Below are 18,607 nucleotides of genomic sequence, written 5' to 3'. Positions count from 1 at the left end.
TAGGGAATGCAGCTGAAACAAAGGAAATAGCTGTTGCTAATTCTTTTCTTCATCTCTCTCTCCCCCTTCCTTTTTGCAGTGGATGGAACACAGCCTCCCAAACCAGGCATGTAGTTTCGCTGCAAGCTCCTGAACGTCCCCGAGTGTGTCCGTCGTTCAAAGTTCAGTGTCCGACTGAGGAAGCTACAACCCCCCATCTCTGAATGATTGCCACAGCTTCCATTGTGGGAAAGGCACCATGTGGGGTACCCGGGAACCAGGCTGGAATACTTGCCTCGGGATGTTTGGAAAAACTCTGATTACAATAGGGTTGGGTTGCCAAAAGTTTAAACAATGAAATGAGGGCTATTAATTTGCAGTATACAGCAGGTCTTCCCCCAACATTATAGCCTAATATTTAAAGAAGGCGGGAACATCCAGAAGTGTGAGGACTAGAATCTTTGCATTGCCTCCTTGCTAAACCAATGCTGTCTATTCTGGAGATCAAATGTATTCAAAATCTCTGCCAGTCATAAATGTCAGGTGGAGGCAATGCACCCCAAATTATACACAGAGCTAACAGGTTGTATTCCCAATACTGAATGCACCTTAGAATTGCAGACGAATATCCTTATACTAATGGGACCCCAATATGTTTGGGGACCCCAATATTCTGAGACCTGCAGGAGCCCTGGGAGTCAAAATTATAGCGGGATTGTTTTCTCTGATACGTAAAATGCCTTGAATCTCAGGAAGTTTAAGAGGGGGGAATTGATTATATGGTATAACCCCACAAACGGCAAGCTTCAGTTGTTCTTTTTAAGAGTTAACTTGAAACTTTAATCTGGGTAAAACTTGAGAGAATCTGGGGTGGAAAACAAAACAAATGTGATATCCCTCTCCACTCTATCCTGGGGTGTGTGTGTGAGAGAGAACTGATAAAATATGGGATTATCATTTCATTCTGAATGGCCTTCAACAGCCCTAACTGTAAAACAGCAAAGGGAATATTTTTATTGCCAAACAAACCCACCTTTTGAATATTGATGAATATTATTAACTTAAGAAAAACAGTGGTTTTCCAAACAAGCTTCGTTTTCTTTGGAGTGAAATTATTTCATTGAGACAAGGGCTTAATCTGTCACAACGAGTGGCAGGGCCCAATTCACACCATGTTGGAATTAGTTACACAGACGTTCAAGAAAGGCCAAGAAAAATTGGTGGTTGCAACTGCATGATTAAAGTGCTGCCCTTTTTTTTGATGTATGTGCTATAAACACCACAGTGTAAAAGGGGGTGGGGCTGCAAGGCCAAAGCTTTGGCTTCCATCTTGACTTTTTTTTTTTTAACAGCACCACACTTTGGTGCCCTGATACATCGTAAAAACTGTGATGGCAACGGGAATGGGAGTAACATATTGAACATATTTGCCTTTTCTTCTGAAAAGCAGTGGAGATTCCCAGCTTTCATCCTTCTTGTGTAGAGACACATTTATGGCCATTGATGCCACAAGAAAGCTATCAACATGATCATAAATGCTCAGAGATACAATTTCTCCTTTTTCAAATGAAATAAATTCAATCCTGAAAGAGAGGGGTGAGCCACTATTAGGTGTCACAGAATTATTGGAAAGAAAATTATTAGAAAATCTAGATTAGTGCTCCCCAGCTTGGTTTCCACAGCAAGGAATTTGAATATATCTTCTTCCTTCAACTGTAGAACATCAAGGCCTCCAGACATTGTGTAAGTTTCCTTTTAAAGCAATGAAAGGAAATCCGAACGATAATGTTGCATGGGAAACCTTCCTAGGGTTGGAGAAACAGTGCAAACAAAATAAGCAACCTGCAACTTTCATTCTCCAGGGCCAAAATTTTAAAACCATTAAGTGACATCATGGCCTTGATCCTTACTTAGAAGTAGGAATATATTTACATGCACACCTATACACTGTATACATGCATATACATACATACATAGGAAATGCTGCACTGCTCACATATCAATAGAAGAGAATATTTGTAGCTGAGGGTTGAACTGTGGGCTCCTTGGTACTCTCTGAGCTTGGTTTCTTTTTCTTGCAGACGTTTCATTGCCCAACTAGGTAACATCATCAGTGTTAGAAGAGAGTGGGGTTTCCTGTCTGTTTATATACAAGTGGCTTGCCCTGTCAATGTTGGTGGGAGTGTTCTTGGTGGTTGCTTGATTGTGCTTTGTTTTCTACAAGAAAACAACTAAGCTCAACAAAAAACAAAGCTCCCACTCTCACATTCTGTCTCTCACATACACACTTACATGCACATACACAAACAAAAATGTGCCTTTCCCCTACCCTATACAGAGAAAGCCTACTCTTCCTTTGTAGACAGAATTCTGTGCAGATATGCAGACTCACATACGGTAGTTTTTCAATGACAACCCCTACTCAGTTCAGAATTAAGACTCCTTATAACAGCTTCATGGGGAGTTTTTTATGGATAAACTCTATGCACAAACTATGCTGGGCATTTGGAGATCCTGATTAAAAAAATTATCCACCAAAGCTCAAGGGGACCGTTGCAAGTACAAAATTAATATACCAGCCCTACGGCTGTAGGCTTTTTGCTTTATAATGTTTATAAAAAGCCCTTCTAATCGTCTCCCAGAACAATTGATAAAATATTATTTTACACCCACCCACTCACCAATGTGGTATAATGAATGATAGTTGAAATAAAAAGATATTTTTATTGGCATCAAAAAGATAGAAATGATCCCAGATTTGGCCCTCTGGGTTTTTGCCTGCTTGAAATAACACATTTGGAATCTGATTGAACTGGCAGATCAACCAAACTTCAAAATAACCAAAGGATAGCCTTTTTTGCTAATTGATAGAGTGCCAGATAGACCATGTGACATCCCCTTTGTGTTCTGAATCTGTTTCTCACTGCTTCTCTGCAGTTGTCTCTTCTTCCCTTGAAAGTAAACTAGTCCTGATGTTCACAAACACTTGAGTGAGAATCGTATCTGCTATTCCTTCACAACTCTCCACCACAACCTCAACCCTCTTTGAGAATCATGTCTATTGGTCACCCCACCACAACCCTCTCTCTGTTAAATACTCATCCTGTTCACATATCTGAATTTAGCACTGCAAGTGAAAATGGGACTTCCTGAGGTGGGAATCGGGTGGGATTCTACCAGTTCGCAACTATTCAGTAGAACTGGTTGTTAACATTCTAAGCAGTTCGGAGAACCAGTTATTAGAAGAAATTGCTGGCCTAAACCTGTAAGGAAGGCAGGAAGAAAACATTCTGGTGTTGCTTACAGAAACTGCCTCTCTGTTAACCCTTATTACATTCTTGGCAGGACTAGACTTCCTATCTAAGGAACTTCTCTGGAGTTTTTTTCCCTTCCTTTGCTGGTACTTTGCTTGTGTGGAGTGACCATTCAAAGTTACAATGGCACTGAAAAAAGTGACTTATGACTGTTTTTCACACTTATGACTGTTGCAGCATCCCCACAGTCATAAGAGGCCAGGTGAGGAGATGCGTGCCTCGATGTGAATGATATTGAGTTGGCCACGCCCAGCCAATAACATGACCACCAAGCCATGTCCACCCAGTCATATGATCACCAAGGCACACCCACCACCTAAGCCATGCCCACAGAACCGGTTGTTAAAAATTTGAATCCCACCCCTGGATTTTGTCTCTCTTTAATTGTGAGGTCCTCTCCATCAGTTTTCTAGTTTGGAGGAGCACAGAACAGACAAAGAAAATTCCATAACTCATTGATTAAATAATCCAGGGACGTCACCAAAATTTCAATGCATTTGAATACAAAGGAGAATTTTTCCATTCCTGCCTCAGAATTAGAAATAGGGTTAGATGAAGATCTAAATTTGAATTCTCATCCCATCTCAGGATTCACTGGTGACTTCAGAGCAGTCGCATCTTAACCTACCTCAAACAAGAAGAATAAATCACCTTGAATTTGGTAGAAGAATTATCGGTGGAAATGTAACAAATGAAGGGTTTTTTTAATGTAGAGTTATACAATTGTAGTGCAAAACAGCGGTTTTCAGCTAAGACAAGGACTTTCCGGAAGGCCAGGAAACAACTTCTGAAGGTGTCTAGGCTTAACTGAGTACCTCTGTTGCAGAGGTGGTCTTCAGCAGGTTCTGACCAGTTCTGGAGAACCAGTAGCGGAAATTTTGAGTAGTTTGGAGAACCAGCAAATACCACCTCTGACTGGAGATTTTACAGCAGGGTGTCCAACCTTGGCAACTTTAAGACTTGTGGACTTCAACTCCCAGAATGGCTGAGGAATTCTGGGAGTTGAAGTCCACAAGTCTTAAAGTTGCCAAGGTTGGACACCCCTGTTTTACAGTATCCTTCTCTTGCCACGGCCACAGAACCGGTAGTAAAAAAATTTGAATCCCACCACTGCTCTGTTGAGTAAACTGGTCTCGAATGCAAGGCTGAGATTAGAAATTGTGTTTTGATTATTCCTTATTACTATTCGTTCTGCACATTCGTAGTGTATCTGCTCTAGCCTTCCAGCACATTGGGATTCACAGCAATTTAATTGCCTCATGAAGATCTGGCAGCAGTTGCTTTTCCAACATTAAAAAAGGAAGCACCTGGTGGATTTTAAGATTTACATTCTGCAGAACCGAAATAAATGGTTAAAGTGACCTTATTAACTACTGCTCCCATGGGGCTAGTCATTTCCTGGTGCAAAAAGCAAGAACTGAGAAACTGGGCCATCAGAAATAATTATGTGTAAAGCTGTTACCCCATAAGACAGAATTACCTGAGGAAAAAAGAATTAAGTATGAATCAGCCTAAGATTTAACCAGTGGGAAAATCCATAAAGATGGATTCTACTGCCCTCTTGTGAAACTTGTTCCTAATGAGAGCTCTGGACTCTGAAAGTGGGGAGATTAGGTGCTGTTGTCTAAGATGCAGAAACTCTCAGCCACAATTGCATCTTAGAAGGATGCTCAAGTGGCAGGAGAAAAGAGGAAGGCATCAAAAGCTGGCCTGTTGTGATATAATGGCATCTACTTCTGTAAGCTCCAGTACCAAGACAATTCAGTTTTCCTGCTTCTTACTCTTTACTGCAACCTCCTATGACACCCCGAGGAATCTTTCTCAGCATTGCCTGTCTACCTCCAAGAAATGTAACATTATCAACCCCAGGATGACAGATACCCCCCAAATCATGAGTATGTCCCCTCATCCTTTCAAATTTACCTCTGAACTGTAAAGTTTATTCAGTTAAAATCCACATTCTCAAATATGTAAGTACTAAGGAGTTAACTGCTTGACATTAGTTTCTAATATACTGTAACTTAAATTCATTCAAAATTCTTCCCCCCCATTAGTTCGCTAATTATCTGACTTTACCCCCTTTTCTGGAGTGTAACTCCAGCATACCGATCTAATACTAGCCAAGTGTTACCCTTGACTGAATGGAAGTGGTGCTGCTCCTTTTTTAGTGTAAATACCTGGTCTGTCCTTGGTCTCCTGTTGGGGCAGAGTCTGTGGTGGACTATTACCATGACAAAGGAGTAGAACTGTCATGGCAACAGGAAATGTTCTGCTTGTTCCCTGAAGTTCTACCCCAGGTGGCTACAGCTTCAGACAATGGAGTCAGTTTTATCTCCCCAGGAAAACAGGAATCAGAAACCAGTTATGAATTGAGGAGCTCATATGATCATATATGCTTCTTTAAAAGAAAGAAGCATTGGTTGCCTGACTTTATTTATTATATTATATTTACAATGCAATTTCCATCAAGGACAAGGGAGTTCATAGACAGTAGGTCAGTCTTCCCTCCAGGAGCTAACCAGATTCAAATGTGCTTGATTTCAGCAAGATGTTCAGCATCATGTATGTTCAAACCATATCTTGAGATGTAAGATATCAGCACTATAGTTTGGTTACCTCTGAAATCTTAATCCACCCCATCCTACATATTCCTAATCTCTAACTTTCTGGCCTTAATAATTATCTTCCCCTACTCCCATGAAATTCAGGAGAACCCTCTGAATAACTCCTGTACCTCCCATAGATGTTCCTACTAATCTACAACATCTTGCACTAGACAGTGAGTATCCTGATAAGTCACTATTTAGTCCAGTAATGGAGGGAATCACCTGGAAAAAGGCAAATTTATTTCTTGTCCCATGGAAAAGTGAAACTTAAATCTTGTAGACGCTCATTGTAGACTTGGTCAAAACATTCACTCTGTGCCTTAGTCAGGTGATTCTTCCAATCTCCAGAAATCCCTAGAAACCAAAACATAAAATAATAACTCATTAGAGTCAGACATGGTGGGGAAGTATTCTATGGTATTTACTCAAAAGAAATAGGTGGCTTTCCCCAAATAATTTGCCCTGAAATATAAGAGTGTCATCTTAAATTGACCAAGAATACAAAAATAGAGATAGACAATATTTTTCTGTCTAATCTTAGTTTTGGGGAAGGTTATCTTAAAATCAGGGTGGTTCCCCTTAGGGATAAATGCAGACCTCTTCTTGTAACTCTTAAGAAATATTGAGCAAGTAGGACTGTTCTTGACATTTTAATTTTAATGTTTGGATTTTTAAATTATTGTTTTTTTCTTCCACATGGAGGAAATGCATTCAGAAATCCTAGTTTCTACAGAGGGCTATCACCTGGCCCTTGGTATAGAAGTCTTAAGAATGATGTCATCAAGATTACTTTGTTGCTGTTTTTATCAATGCAGATATCAATATAAATATAAAATAAAGGCAAAGGTATGTGTGTCAATTTTCTTAACTATTTTAGTTAAGCAGGGCATCCCATAGTACAACAAACTTTGGACTATAAAACTAGGGATCAGTGTCTCCACCCTTCCACTCCTACTGACAGGAACTGAGATACCTTGAAGAGTTGAATCCCTGCTTTCCAAGAACAACATTGTACCCCTAGGTAGATCAACTTGAGCCAAATTGTTGATCAACATCAGCTGAAAAGCTGTGACTATAGCTACTAGCTACTGAAGATAATATGCCCCAGGCTGATTTCTTGGCCAGAGAATGGCAGAACGCTTGATTGTGTGATGTTAATATGTGTATGTCCCATTATAATTAATTCACTATATTTTAAAGTGTTTTTTTCACCAACCTGGTCCCTTGCAGACAAGCCAAACTCAACCCCCAGGTGCTTTGAATCCTAAGAGCCCAAAGCAAGTGAATCAGGCTGAAGGAAGCGAATCTTGAAAATCATTTGATTACAACACCGGATATGAACAAGGTGGCATAAATGCTTCCAAAGAAATGCTAAAGAGAGTGTGATAAGTATCTTGGAAAGGAGCTGAAAGAACTGGAAGGACAGAAGAGGATTCTGCCAGATCTTATAGCTCAAAATCTCTGTATCTGGCAAGGAAAGCAACGAGGTTGAGTTTTAGTGGCATCCCTGTGAAATAATATACCCCAACCTTGACCATCTCTGGGTTTGGGACTCCAGCTCCCAGAATCCCACTGCCAGCATGGCCAATGATAAGAATTCTTGACATTGAAGTCCATACCCCTGAAAATGGCCAAGGTTGGGAACTGCTGCCCTAAAAGATCACCCTGGTTAAGGCAAATCCAGATGGCAGATGATTCCCCTTTCCATCCCTTCATTACCTTTGCGAAGGAAAGCACTTTTCTTTTGGTTCATGATGAACTTCGGAGTGAGTGAGAAGTTGGACATCTTATTACTCTTCATGGATTCAAAGGAGGCATTCGCAACCACAGAGTCAATGGCTGCATCATCTAAGACTTTGCCTAAGAACTGGCTGATACGAACAACACTCCCTCGCAGATCCTGGAGAACAACCAAACAAGACAACCTGAAAACTACCCTGGGTGGCACACACCTGGCATCATTGAAAGTGTTTCAAACTCAATTTTAACTAGCATGTTTATTCCAAAACCATCAATGCCCTTACACTGATGGAGAAACTCTAGTCCAGGGAGGGGACCAAAACAATTGTGCCCCCAGACTTTACCACAATATTGTTTTCAGAATGCTTTTTCAGTAAAGCATCCAAAGTCATTAACTAGATTTATACATAGCGCTGAGCAATGTTTAACTGGATGTCTTTTAATCTGCCCCCAATGGATTATGTCAACACAACAAGCCAAACCAGAACCAGACAAATGGAGGATTTAGTACAAAGTCAGCCATTCTTTTCCCTCCCCCTCAAAATTGGTTTGAATGGTGTTGCCTGAGTCTGAGAAACTCTGGAAACACTATCTTGACACAATAAATGTGTTAATCCCCCTTTCTACCCTGGAAGACCTAGCCAGTCATAATCATCTCTTTTTCACTACAACCTGGATCATAAAGTACTTACTATTATGGCCACTATTGACTACTGTTGTATACAGTCAGGCATTTTGATAGCACAGATTCAATCTTCTTCATTCCCTTCCTAACTGGCAGAGTATTATGTTAAATGGACAATTGAGTTATACATGTATTAAGCTTGGCATTTCTATAACATATGCATTTCGTAAACATACACAGTTTAATTGAAGACAGTATCTATAATATGGGGTTGAACTGTGGAGTTCGTGGTTCTCTCTGAGCTTGGTTGTTTGTTCGCTGTTTTATTGCCTAACTAGGTAACATAATCATTGTTATTAGCAGCAAAAACCCCATGCACAACTTGTACTGAAGATATTTCCTAGTTAGGTAGTGAAATGTTTCCAAGGAAACAACCAAGTTCAGAGAACACCAAGAACTCCATACACAGTACACATACCTGTATGACAAAATTAATCATATGTTTTCATCTAACCCCAAAAAACTACCAAACCTAGGTGGTGTGATCAGTTTTTGGTTGAATCTTTCATGGAAATAAATAAAATGGGATTAACTGATTACACTGTAGTTGAATTAATCATGGCTTTGAGTGCTGTGAGAACATAGGCATTCAAAGGCACTGTGATTACTGAGCAAACAAGAAAACTTGACTCATAAATATATTTTTCTTGAAACATAGCAAATAATATACTGTTATTTATGAACATTGTAAGCTGCCCAAAGTCACTTGATAGTGAGTAGATAAATAATAATTCCCTCATAAACTCAGTCGGTGTTCTAGCAGAGAATAAGCTACGTCTTCATGGCACAGACAGGTGGAAGGTCTCCTCCACAGACATTTTGGAGAGCATAAAGCATCGAATTAGCCAAAGATCTGTGAAAGCAGGACAGTCATCTCTGCTGATTATCACCAAAAGAATAGTGTGAGAATTCCCACACTTTTTAACTACCTTCAGAATCTGACCATCCCAGTCAAATCCAGGAATCGGCTACCCCTAGTTTTTGTATCTCTGTTCATAAAACCCAGTTGAACTGACAAGCCAAATAACATAATAACAACCTCTTGCAACTCCTCATATGTAATGAAGAAGAAGTTCTCTTTGTCCTTCAAGTTCATCCAACCTTTAACATGGTCAAACCAGGATCCAAAAGGCACTGTAATTACAAGAGGAATTAGATGGGAAGATTGGGAGAAAAGTAGACATATACGGGGAGGGAAGAAGTCCAAAATTTATTCTACACCCATTCACTTACCATCTCCTTTTAGGAAGCCCTCAAGAAATTGATCCAAGGTACCAGGGTCTTTATAGGGATGAAACATTGAAGCAAAATGATAGAGGGACACCAAGACATCTTTGGGGTTCCTGACCGTGTAGATTATCTATGCACAGAAAAATGTGGGATGGTTGGAAGATGTCAAAAAATTAGACGCAACCTCAGAAAATAGCAGAGCTCATGTGAACAAACATGTCCTCCTCAAAATAGATTCCATTCCTTTCCCTGTTCTGCTAGTGAGCGATAAATGTAGGCAGGGCAAAATAATAATTATAATACAGGCAGTCCTTGACTTACAACCACAGTTGGGCCCAAATTTTTCATTGCTAAGCAAGGCAGTTGTTAATTGAGTTGCACCCCATTTTTGCCACAGTTGTTAAATGAAACACTGCAGTTGTTCAGTGAATCACACAGTCGTTAAGTAAATCTGGCTTTCCCCATTGATTTTGCTCATCAGAAGTTGGCTGGGAAGGCCCCAGATGGAGTTCACATGACCCACAGGGCGCTGCAACCATCATAAATACATGCTGGTTACTAAAAGCACCCAGATTTTAGTCATATGACCATGGGATGCTGCAATGGTCATAAGTGTGAGAATCGGTCATAAGGCATTTTTTTTCAGTGCTGTTGTAACTTTGAATGCTCATTAATGGTTGTAAGTCGGGGACTGCCTGTAATTGTTTCACATCTAAAGGGAACTTTAGGAACTAGGAATGGAACATGAGGCCAATGAGAAGGTTTTCCCCGAGTTTGCTGAACTCAGAGGCCTCATTTAAACTCTGGTTTGCTTTAGTTCATGAGATCAATATTTAAAACTACCATTTGCCATAGAGGCAGTATTCATTGCTGTTTTCATGGCCTGTTCCTGATTTGGTTTGCATCCCACCCAAGACTCTGTTCAATTTACAGGGATATCAGCCAAACCACTAACATCTGCTCAACTGTAAAATTGATTGTGGCTTGTTTCTGGTTCATTCTACAAACCAAAGTTTTTTAAACAAAAAACAAAAAAACCCAATGATAGAATACACTACACTGGGCCTCAATCCTGACTGTGCTCAGTCACCCGAGCTTACTAATAGAGCAATGATCAGAGTTACAGTAAGATGGAAACCTGCCACGAACATAATTTCCCTCTTACCTTAGCTTTGGATTTGAAGAAAGACTTGGCAAAAAGATGGGCAGGCAGGTGGGAGCTAATAATGCGTGGTGACTTGTTGGTCAGAGCTGTCCTATATCCTATCACTGTCTCGAACCAGGGACCTCGATCCCAATTGGGCGTGGTTTGGCACCAGGCAGGGTCTCCGTTGTTACGGATGAGACTTAAAATCTCCAGCATCCACACTGTTCCTAAAAAAAGTCCCCACCATTCCAAGAAAGCCGTGCTTAATCCATCTGAATTCTGGTTACTTTATGCCCTTCATTTTATATATCTATATCTATATCTATCTATCTATCTATCTATCTATCTATCTATCTATCTATCTATCTATCTATCTATCTATCTACCTACCTACCTATCTACCTATCTACCTATCTATCTATATCTATATCTATATCTATATCTATATCTATATCTATATCTATATCTATATCTATATCTATATCTATATCTATATCTATATCTAATCTATATCTATATCTATATCTATATCTATATCTATCTATCTATCTATCTATCTATCTATCTATCTATCTATCTATCTATCTATCTATCTATCTATCTATCTATCTATCTGCATACTTGTTTTCATAGATTTTCACGGGTACAGGTATGTAGGTCTAGGTGTGTTCGGGTCTTTTCCGTGTAAGATTAAGAGTATCTTGGTGACGTTTCGTCCGAGGTCCCAATCTCCATCCTCAGGCTGGTGCTTTCGGCTTTGTGCCAGTGCAAGCAATGTGTGATCGGAGCTGCCGTTTCTCAATAAATACTGGTGGTGGGGGCTGGTGTGCTGGGCTGGTTGGCCCAATCAAGAGGCAGCAGCGCGGCCAACCAGCCCAGCACACCAGCCCCCACCACCAGTATTTATTGAGAGATGGCAGCTCCGATCACACACTGCTTGCACTGGCACAAAGCCGAAAGCACCAGCCTGAGGATGGAGATTGGGACCTCGACGAACATCACCTGCTCTTAATCTTACACGGAAAAGACCCAAGACACCTGAGACCTACATACCTGTACCCGTAATCTACAAATATATATACATACATACATACATACATACATACATACATACATACATACATACATGTGGATCTTTGGTTATTTGGGTTTTCTCCCCGTAAAATTGGAAGTATCTAGGCGACGTTTCGATGAAGTCTCATTCATCATCTTCAGGCTTGTGTCTTCGGCTTTGTGCTTCTCGGAGTAATATATACACACACACACACACACATATACACCCCATTTTCTTGAATAAAAATCAGGGTGATGTACAGGTAGCCCTCAATTTTTGTCTCAAAATTTCTGTTGTTAAATGAGATATTTGTTAAGTGAGTTTTGCCCCATTTTACCACCTTTTTTGCCACAGTTGTTAAGTGAATCACTGCAGCTATTAATAAGTTAATATCATGGTTGTTAAGTGAATCTGGCTTCCCCATTGACTTTGCTTGTCAGAAAGTAGTAAAGGGGGGATCCCATGACCCCGGGACACTGCAACCGTCATAAATATGAGTCAGTTGCCAAGCGTCTGAATTTTGATCACGTGACCATGGGGAGGCTGCAATGGCTGTAAGTGTGAAAAATGGCCATAAGTCACTTTTTTCTGTGCTACTGTAACTTTGAACAGTCACTAAATGAACTGTTGTAAGTTAAGGACTACCTAAACACAGCTGTATTTCTCTAAACATGAACAAGGCCGGTTACATTTCAGTCAGAAAGTTGCATCATGTGTCTTCATGCCATTAAATTGGTCTACAGGTAGTCCTTGACTTAGGACCAGTCACTTAGCGACTGTTCTAAGTTCTGACAGACCTATCTGGAGGGTACTTGCAACCTGGATCATGTGGCAACTTGCAGTCACTTAAACACTTTGCTGTTCAGCGACTGGGCCTCATTATATAGCCCGTTTGCATAGTCCTGCTGTCGTATGTCATTTTAAGATAATTTTACTGAAAACTAGCGTTAAGTTCTGGTTTTCGGTTTTCTTGAACTATTGGTTCACCTAATATCATGGTATTCATGACAGGATCCATTATGAGTGTAGTTTGAGAACTATTTGTAAATCTCTTAAAACCTCGCTTGGCTACCTTGATAGCTATCTGTTCTCTTAATATTTAGCAAAAACAGGCCAATCATCCAAGGTATGGCTGGAATTGCCCAGGCCTAATAAAATCAAAATTAGAATAGCTTTTCCCAAGCTAGATGTGTGCAGCAATAACCACACCAGTTAGGGAATTCTGGGAGTTGAAGTCACGCATTTGGGGAAGACAGTGATGAACTAAGCTTATTTTCAATATTTTCCTTCTGTTCTTCCCTCGCTTTATTAGGTGAAATTCAAACAGAGCTTCCCAAAAATCTACAGAATCCCAATTGTACAATTGCTCAGCTTAATTCTGAGCAACAACAAAAATTGCTTTTGTATATACATAATCTCCTTTTTATCTCAGCAATTACATACAGTAATTATGTACATCCTTGTAGAGTACTATATTAATAGTTCTTTGAGAGAACTAAGAAAATTCCTGCCTGTGAAAGCCAGAAGACCCCTCTCAACTGACCTTACTTAGTGTCTAATCTAGTGTTAGTCTATCTTGAAAATTAAAAGGCACAGAGTTCAAGTCCCAGAATTCCCAACCAGCCATGCTGGAGAATTCTGGGAGTTGAAGCCACAAATCTTAAAGTTGTCAAGGTTGAAAAACCCTCGTTTGATCTGAAGCTTGCTGATGCTTCTTTGAGCTTTTTAAAACTACAAATATTTATTTTTATTTATTAGCAAAGTGGCACAAAATGCTTCCAAAGGATGCCATGCGTATTATTATTTAACCTCCTGCCATGTAACATCAGCTATTTGCCTCTCTATCCTGTGCTTTATTAAGAAGTTCAAGTTGAAATATTTTACAAACTACAGTAAAATATTAAAACAAATTTAAACGTTTTTATCTATTTTAAATGTCACGTGTTAACTGCTAGTGCTGTCTGCTGTTGTTTTTTGTTCTTACTTATTTTTCCAAAAGCAGTGTTTTGTAAAATTGTTTATGCTGATACTAAAAGTTAGGTCCCATATGGAAATTGAATGGGATACTAACTCTATTTTTCTTTAAAAACACATGACTTACTTTCACCCAGTAATCTGAAGCATTTCCCCTCCCACAAGTAGCCCAAAACATTCTACCTGATTTCTGATAAGTGACATTGAAAATATCGTCATCTCGGACTTGGAAATCCTTTTCTACCATCTGCAACACAGATTCTGTATAGATGACTTGAGGAAAACTGATCCCTTTATATTGGAAATACTCCTTGAACATCCTGAGGCCCAGCAGATAACAGGAAAGGTTTGAAAATAAGTGTGAAACTTGGCAGCAAAACCAAATTCAAAGGATTCTTCCTTTCAGCCAGGAGAATTAGTTGTGTCCTCTGAAAATGAGAACAGATTTATGAATGTTTGACAACAAGGAAGAGAAAAGGCATGGAATGGCAGACAGAAAATTGGAACTCAAATTGTCTTGGTTCACGGTCTACTTGCTACTTTAAGAAGGGGAAAAAAAAAACCTCCAGACCTCCCAGATATGTCCAATTACAGCTATAACAGCCAGATTTCCATTTGGAGGTTATGGAAAGCTAATGTGCTGTGGCAAAGTATCTCTTCTCCCTCATTAGCCTTTTTCTTTTTATTTGCTCTGTCTTGAGGCAATAAGAATTTGTTTGAGCCTTCTCTCTCTCACACACACACAGAGAGACAATGGGACTCCTAAACAGCTTCTTTCCAAGCTTAGATGCTATGTGTAATTCTCAGGCTTCATTTAAAAAAAAAAATAGCATAAAAATCCCTACTGGAACAAATTAAAATCTCATCTAGGATGTAACGAGAATTTCATTCACATATGGGTTATGGTTGATGTTGTTTTAATAAATTACAGAATTGGTAACTCCTTTTAAAAGTGGGACAAAAACTCTAAGCTTCTTTTTTCGGAGCAGCATCTGATCTTATTAGGGAGTTGTCACCTACAACAGACTCTGTCCTAGAAATACATTATTCTATCTACTGCGTTTTGGCTGCTGCAGGTTAGTGAGAATTTTGCTAAATTTGTTTTTAAGATAAGTGCTTCAAAAAAATTCACACATTTATGTATACACAGGATCAAAAGTAATGTTTTAGGTATGTTTCATTACAACGCAAGGTTGAAAATACTAGATTATTTTAAAAAAAATACAAGAGAAAGCAAAATTGATAGATTAATTCATCTTCAGGTTTTTGTATTTATATCTGTACTTCCTGAAAGGGACTAAGACGGGAATTCCTTCTTCCCTCAGAAGAACCCTGTGAGATAGGTTAGCCTGAGAAGTAGCAATTAACCAGAAGTTACTCAGTGAGTTTCATCACATTGAATTGATTTCCCCATCCTGTTCCAACATTACTAAATGTACTACTGTTCCATCACTAAACCACTCTGGTACACTAGCTATGTCTTGTGTCTTAGGGCTAGTGCTGTTAGAGCAGATAGTTCTAGAAAGCTTAAACATAACAGAAAAAAGAGTTGCCTTGATTGGGTGCTTAATAGCATTAGAATATAAATTGTTTATGTATTATACTAAGTGTTATAAATTTAGGGGAAAGAGATAAAGGCGTCATACTCCAATCAGTGATTACAGGAGAAATTTTGCTTAATGAGAAAAGATAATAGACAGCTAGAAACAGGACAGACAAAGAATATAAGTATAATGATCTGAACTGAGATGAGATAAATAAAACAAAACTAAGAAAGTTAAAAGAGGGGAGAAGTTATATAGAAAATGTAGAATGGCAATAAGATATGGAATGGTATATAAAATGAGCATGAATTTGAATTTGTGTCTGTACAAAGAGATGTAACCCGGGATCAAGCTGCTTTCAAAAAAGATGTTTTATGTTTCTATGTTTTATGTTTTGTTTGTGTTTGTTTTTTTGAAAATCAATAAAATTTGTTTAAAAAAAATACCATTAGAATATAAATTGTAATAACACTAATACTTTTAAGATCATCAAACAACAACTTCTGCCTACCCCAAGCCTAGGATAAGTGAATAAAAATGCCAAATCCAGTGTAAACATCTGGCTGATTGGGCAGCCATTTATAATAATAACAATAACATTAAGAGTGCAGATAAAGTAGTTCACCAAAAAGACAGGTAGTTCTCGACATACGACCACAATTGAGCCCAAAATTTCTGTTGCTAAGCAAGACATTTGTAAAGTGAGTTTTGCTCCATTTTATGACCTTTATCCCCAGAGTTGCTAAGTGAATCACTGCAGTTATTAGGTTAGTAACACGATTCTTAAGTGAATCTGACTTTTATGTTGACTTTGCCTGTCAGAAAATCTTAAGAAGTGATCACAAGATCCCAGGACACTGCAACCGTTATACATATGAGTCAGCTGTGAAGCATCTGAATTTTGATCACTTGACCACAGGGATGCTACAACTGTTGTAAATGTGAAAAATGGTCATAAGTCATTTGTTTCAATGCCATTGTACCTTGGAATGGTCACTAAATAAATTGTAGTAAGCTGAGGACTACTTGTATCCAAGAATCCTTCAAGTTGATATCAAGCACACGAAAATCAAGAAGAAGGTTAGAAGTGAACATATCATGAGAGTGTGAAGGTCTGAAACTACAAATTTAGGGCAAGAAGTACCATCAAAGCAATTAAATATGGGCAATTCCAAGCATTAGATACACAGCTGGAAGAGTGGAGCTTTTAGTTCTGCATAAGAAGACTAGAAAAACAATGACAATGAATCATGTCCTTCATTCATGCAGTGATGTTGACAAACTACTTACCAAGGAGTATACGTGGGCATGAAATGTTTCAAGTACACCAGATAGCTGAAGAAATAAAAAGGGCATTGGAAGAATACCTGAAGGATAGTAAAGAACATGCAGTGAGGCTGGTATACCACAAAGCTTACTGAATCCCAGAGAAACCAAACTAGCTTATAAGAAAGACTAAATGAAGAATTGAAAAGAGACGTGACAAGGCAAACTACTACATAGCAAGTTTCCAAAGAAAAAAGAAAAAAACAACCCTAACAGGCAAAGGAGATAAAAGCAAAACCTAACACTACGAAGAGCAGGAAAGCTGAAGAAAGTGACAGAGGGGCTAATTCTGGCTGTACCAAGCCTTAAGAACAAATACATATAAAGTTGGAATTGAGAAAACAACAACAGACAGCAAATGTTGTCTCTGCAAAGAAGCTGAAAAAACAGTGGACCTCCTACTTAGTTGAGAAGATTGCACAGACTGATTGCAAATACCCTGTTTCTCCAAAACAAGGCCTATCCCAAAAATAAGCCCTAGCATGCACATAATATAAGCCCTATCCCCAAAATAACCCCTACTTAAGAGCTTGTACAGCTGGTCGGCCACCCATTTCCCTGGTCGCTCGTGATGCCACAGCCATGAGGCAAGGTAGGGGTGAGGAGTGGAGCTGCCCCATTCACCTTGCACCATCTTATCTCAGGGCCCTACATCCATGCCTGACACTTGCCTTGCGCCAGCAGGACCAGCAACCATGTGCAACAGGAACCCATGTGGTTGCTGGCCCACTTCTGCTTGTTTGCGGTTGCAACAGAACGGGAAGCTGAGTGGTGTGCTGGTGCTGCAGCTGCAAGGCGAGACAGGTGTCGAGGCATTGATGGCCTGGCTGCAGGGGCCCTGAGGTCAGCCAGTGTGGGGCGTGTGGGGCAGCTCCAACCCCCACCTTATGGCAGCAGCACTGGCACACTGCACAGCCCCAAAATAAGCCCTAGTGCTTATTTTGGGGCCCAAAAGAAAATAAGAACCAGTCTCATTTTTGTGGGAACACACGTACTGGCATGACAAAAAGAGCATGTAATGTAATAGCAAAAAATTCACTTTCCTGCAAGCAAGAACTGGTTAGAACAAGAAGTAGACAAAGAAATAGAAAATGAAAAAATTACAGTGCTCTGCAACTTTCGAATACAAACAGACAAGTACCTGTCACATCACACCCCCAACTTAAAAATTGTTGATAAGAAAGACAAAAATGTCCACAATGGACATGGCAGTAGCTGAAAAAAAGAGACTAGAAGAGAAAGAAATTGAGATGTTCACAAAATGCAAAGACTTTGAAACAGAAGTAGAATTATCGTAGCAAAAGAAAGCAAAGGTAGTACCAATAGTAAAAGGCTCCTTGGGTGCAATCCCAAACATGTGGAGCACAATTGGCATTGACAAAATCACCATCAGACAATTGCAAAAGGCAGCTTTACTCGGAACTACATACGTCCTGCAACAATACCTGTAATACCATCAAAGAACGTGATCTGCCTATGCCAGGTCCTTGGTAAGGATAAAAATGCCAAATCCAGTCTAAAAGTCTGGCTGACTGTGCATCCACCCAGCATAATGCTTCAACTTGTTCCTTATTTGCCCTGGCACCTTGTCCTCTAAACTATTTTGCTCTGAAAATGGAAGACAACTGGAGTCAACTTAAAAATCATGGGGTTATGGTTTTCCCCCACTTCATTCTTTTTCTCTAAAGCCACCTGAAATAAGTTCTACATTCTGGTTAGATGTAACACGAAGAAGTACTTACTTTTTTTCTGATTTGAACCCAAGCATCAACCAGCTTCGTTGAATGACCCTATCATCTAGTGTTAATGTGTTGAGAGAAAGAGAGAGAGAGAGAGCAAGAGAGGAGATCCTTTGCCATCTGCATCACTGAGCACCAAAAGACAGGATATGTGGGATGAAAGCACGCCCAGCACTGGAAAAGCTTTTGATTTCTACTTATTGTAATCAAGCAGGGTTCCCTGAAGGGTTGTTCCCCTCCTTCTCACCCAAAACAAGCACTGAAGTGAC

At 39.6% G+C, this 18,607-nt stretch overlaps 2 protein-coding genes across 5 annotated transcripts in view; one reads left to right on the top strand and one right to left on the bottom strand.

Annotated features, from left to right (window-relative positions):
* The window catches only part of CA11 (carbonic anhydrase 11 (inactive)), a 17,237-nt gene extending 16,172 nt beyond the window's left edge, over window positions 1-1,065 (top strand). For 2 of the 3 annotated variants that reach the window (XM_087948167.1, XM_087948166.1), the window contains one exon: window positions 80-1,065. In XM_087948167.1, coding sequence (XP_087804293.1) covers window positions 80-114 — 35 coding nt within the window. In that variant the 3' untranslated portion in view covers window positions 115-1,065. The remainder of the gene's footprint in view (window positions 1-79) is intronic. The other variant, XM_087948168.1, reaches the window with a different exon arrangement.
* The window catches only part of SULT2B1 (sulfotransferase family 2B member 1), an 18,952-nt gene extending 345 nt beyond the window's left edge, over window positions 1-18,607 (bottom strand). Inside the window, exons 1-8 of one of the 2 annotated variants that reach the window (XM_087948169.1) lie at window positions 18,342-18,607; window positions 13,913-14,157; window positions 10,720-10,928; window positions 9,558-9,684; window positions 9,364-9,458; window positions 7,619-7,799; window positions 6,122-6,253; window positions 3,662-3,917 (exon numbers count right to left, since the gene is read on the bottom strand). In XM_087948169.1, coding sequence (XP_087804295.1) covers window positions 6,138-6,253; window positions 7,619-7,799; window positions 9,364-9,458; window positions 9,558-9,684; window positions 10,720-10,928; window positions 13,913-14,048 — 864 coding nt within the window. In that variant the 5' untranslated portion in view covers window positions 14,049-14,157; window positions 18,342-18,607 and the 3' untranslated portion in view covers window positions 3,662-3,917; window positions 6,122-6,137. Of the gene's footprint in view, window positions 1-3,661; window positions 3,918-6,121; window positions 6,254-7,618; window positions 7,800-9,363; window positions 9,459-9,557; window positions 9,685-10,719; window positions 10,929-13,912; window positions 14,158-18,341 lie in introns of those variants that run through there. The other variant, XM_087948170.1, reaches the window with a different exon arrangement.

This window comes from Notechis scutatus, chromosome Z, assembly GCF_049901735.1.
Source record: "Notechis scutatus isolate UNSWTSFEM ecotype Mainland chromosome Z, rNotScu1.2, whole genome shotgun sequence".
NCBI classification, from domain to species: domain Eukaryota; kingdom Metazoa; phylum Chordata; class Lepidosauria; order Squamata; family Elapidae; genus Notechis; species Notechis scutatus.
The sequence above is the reverse complement of the archived record's forward strand: the minus strand, read 5'-3'. Positions and strand labels throughout refer to the sequence as shown.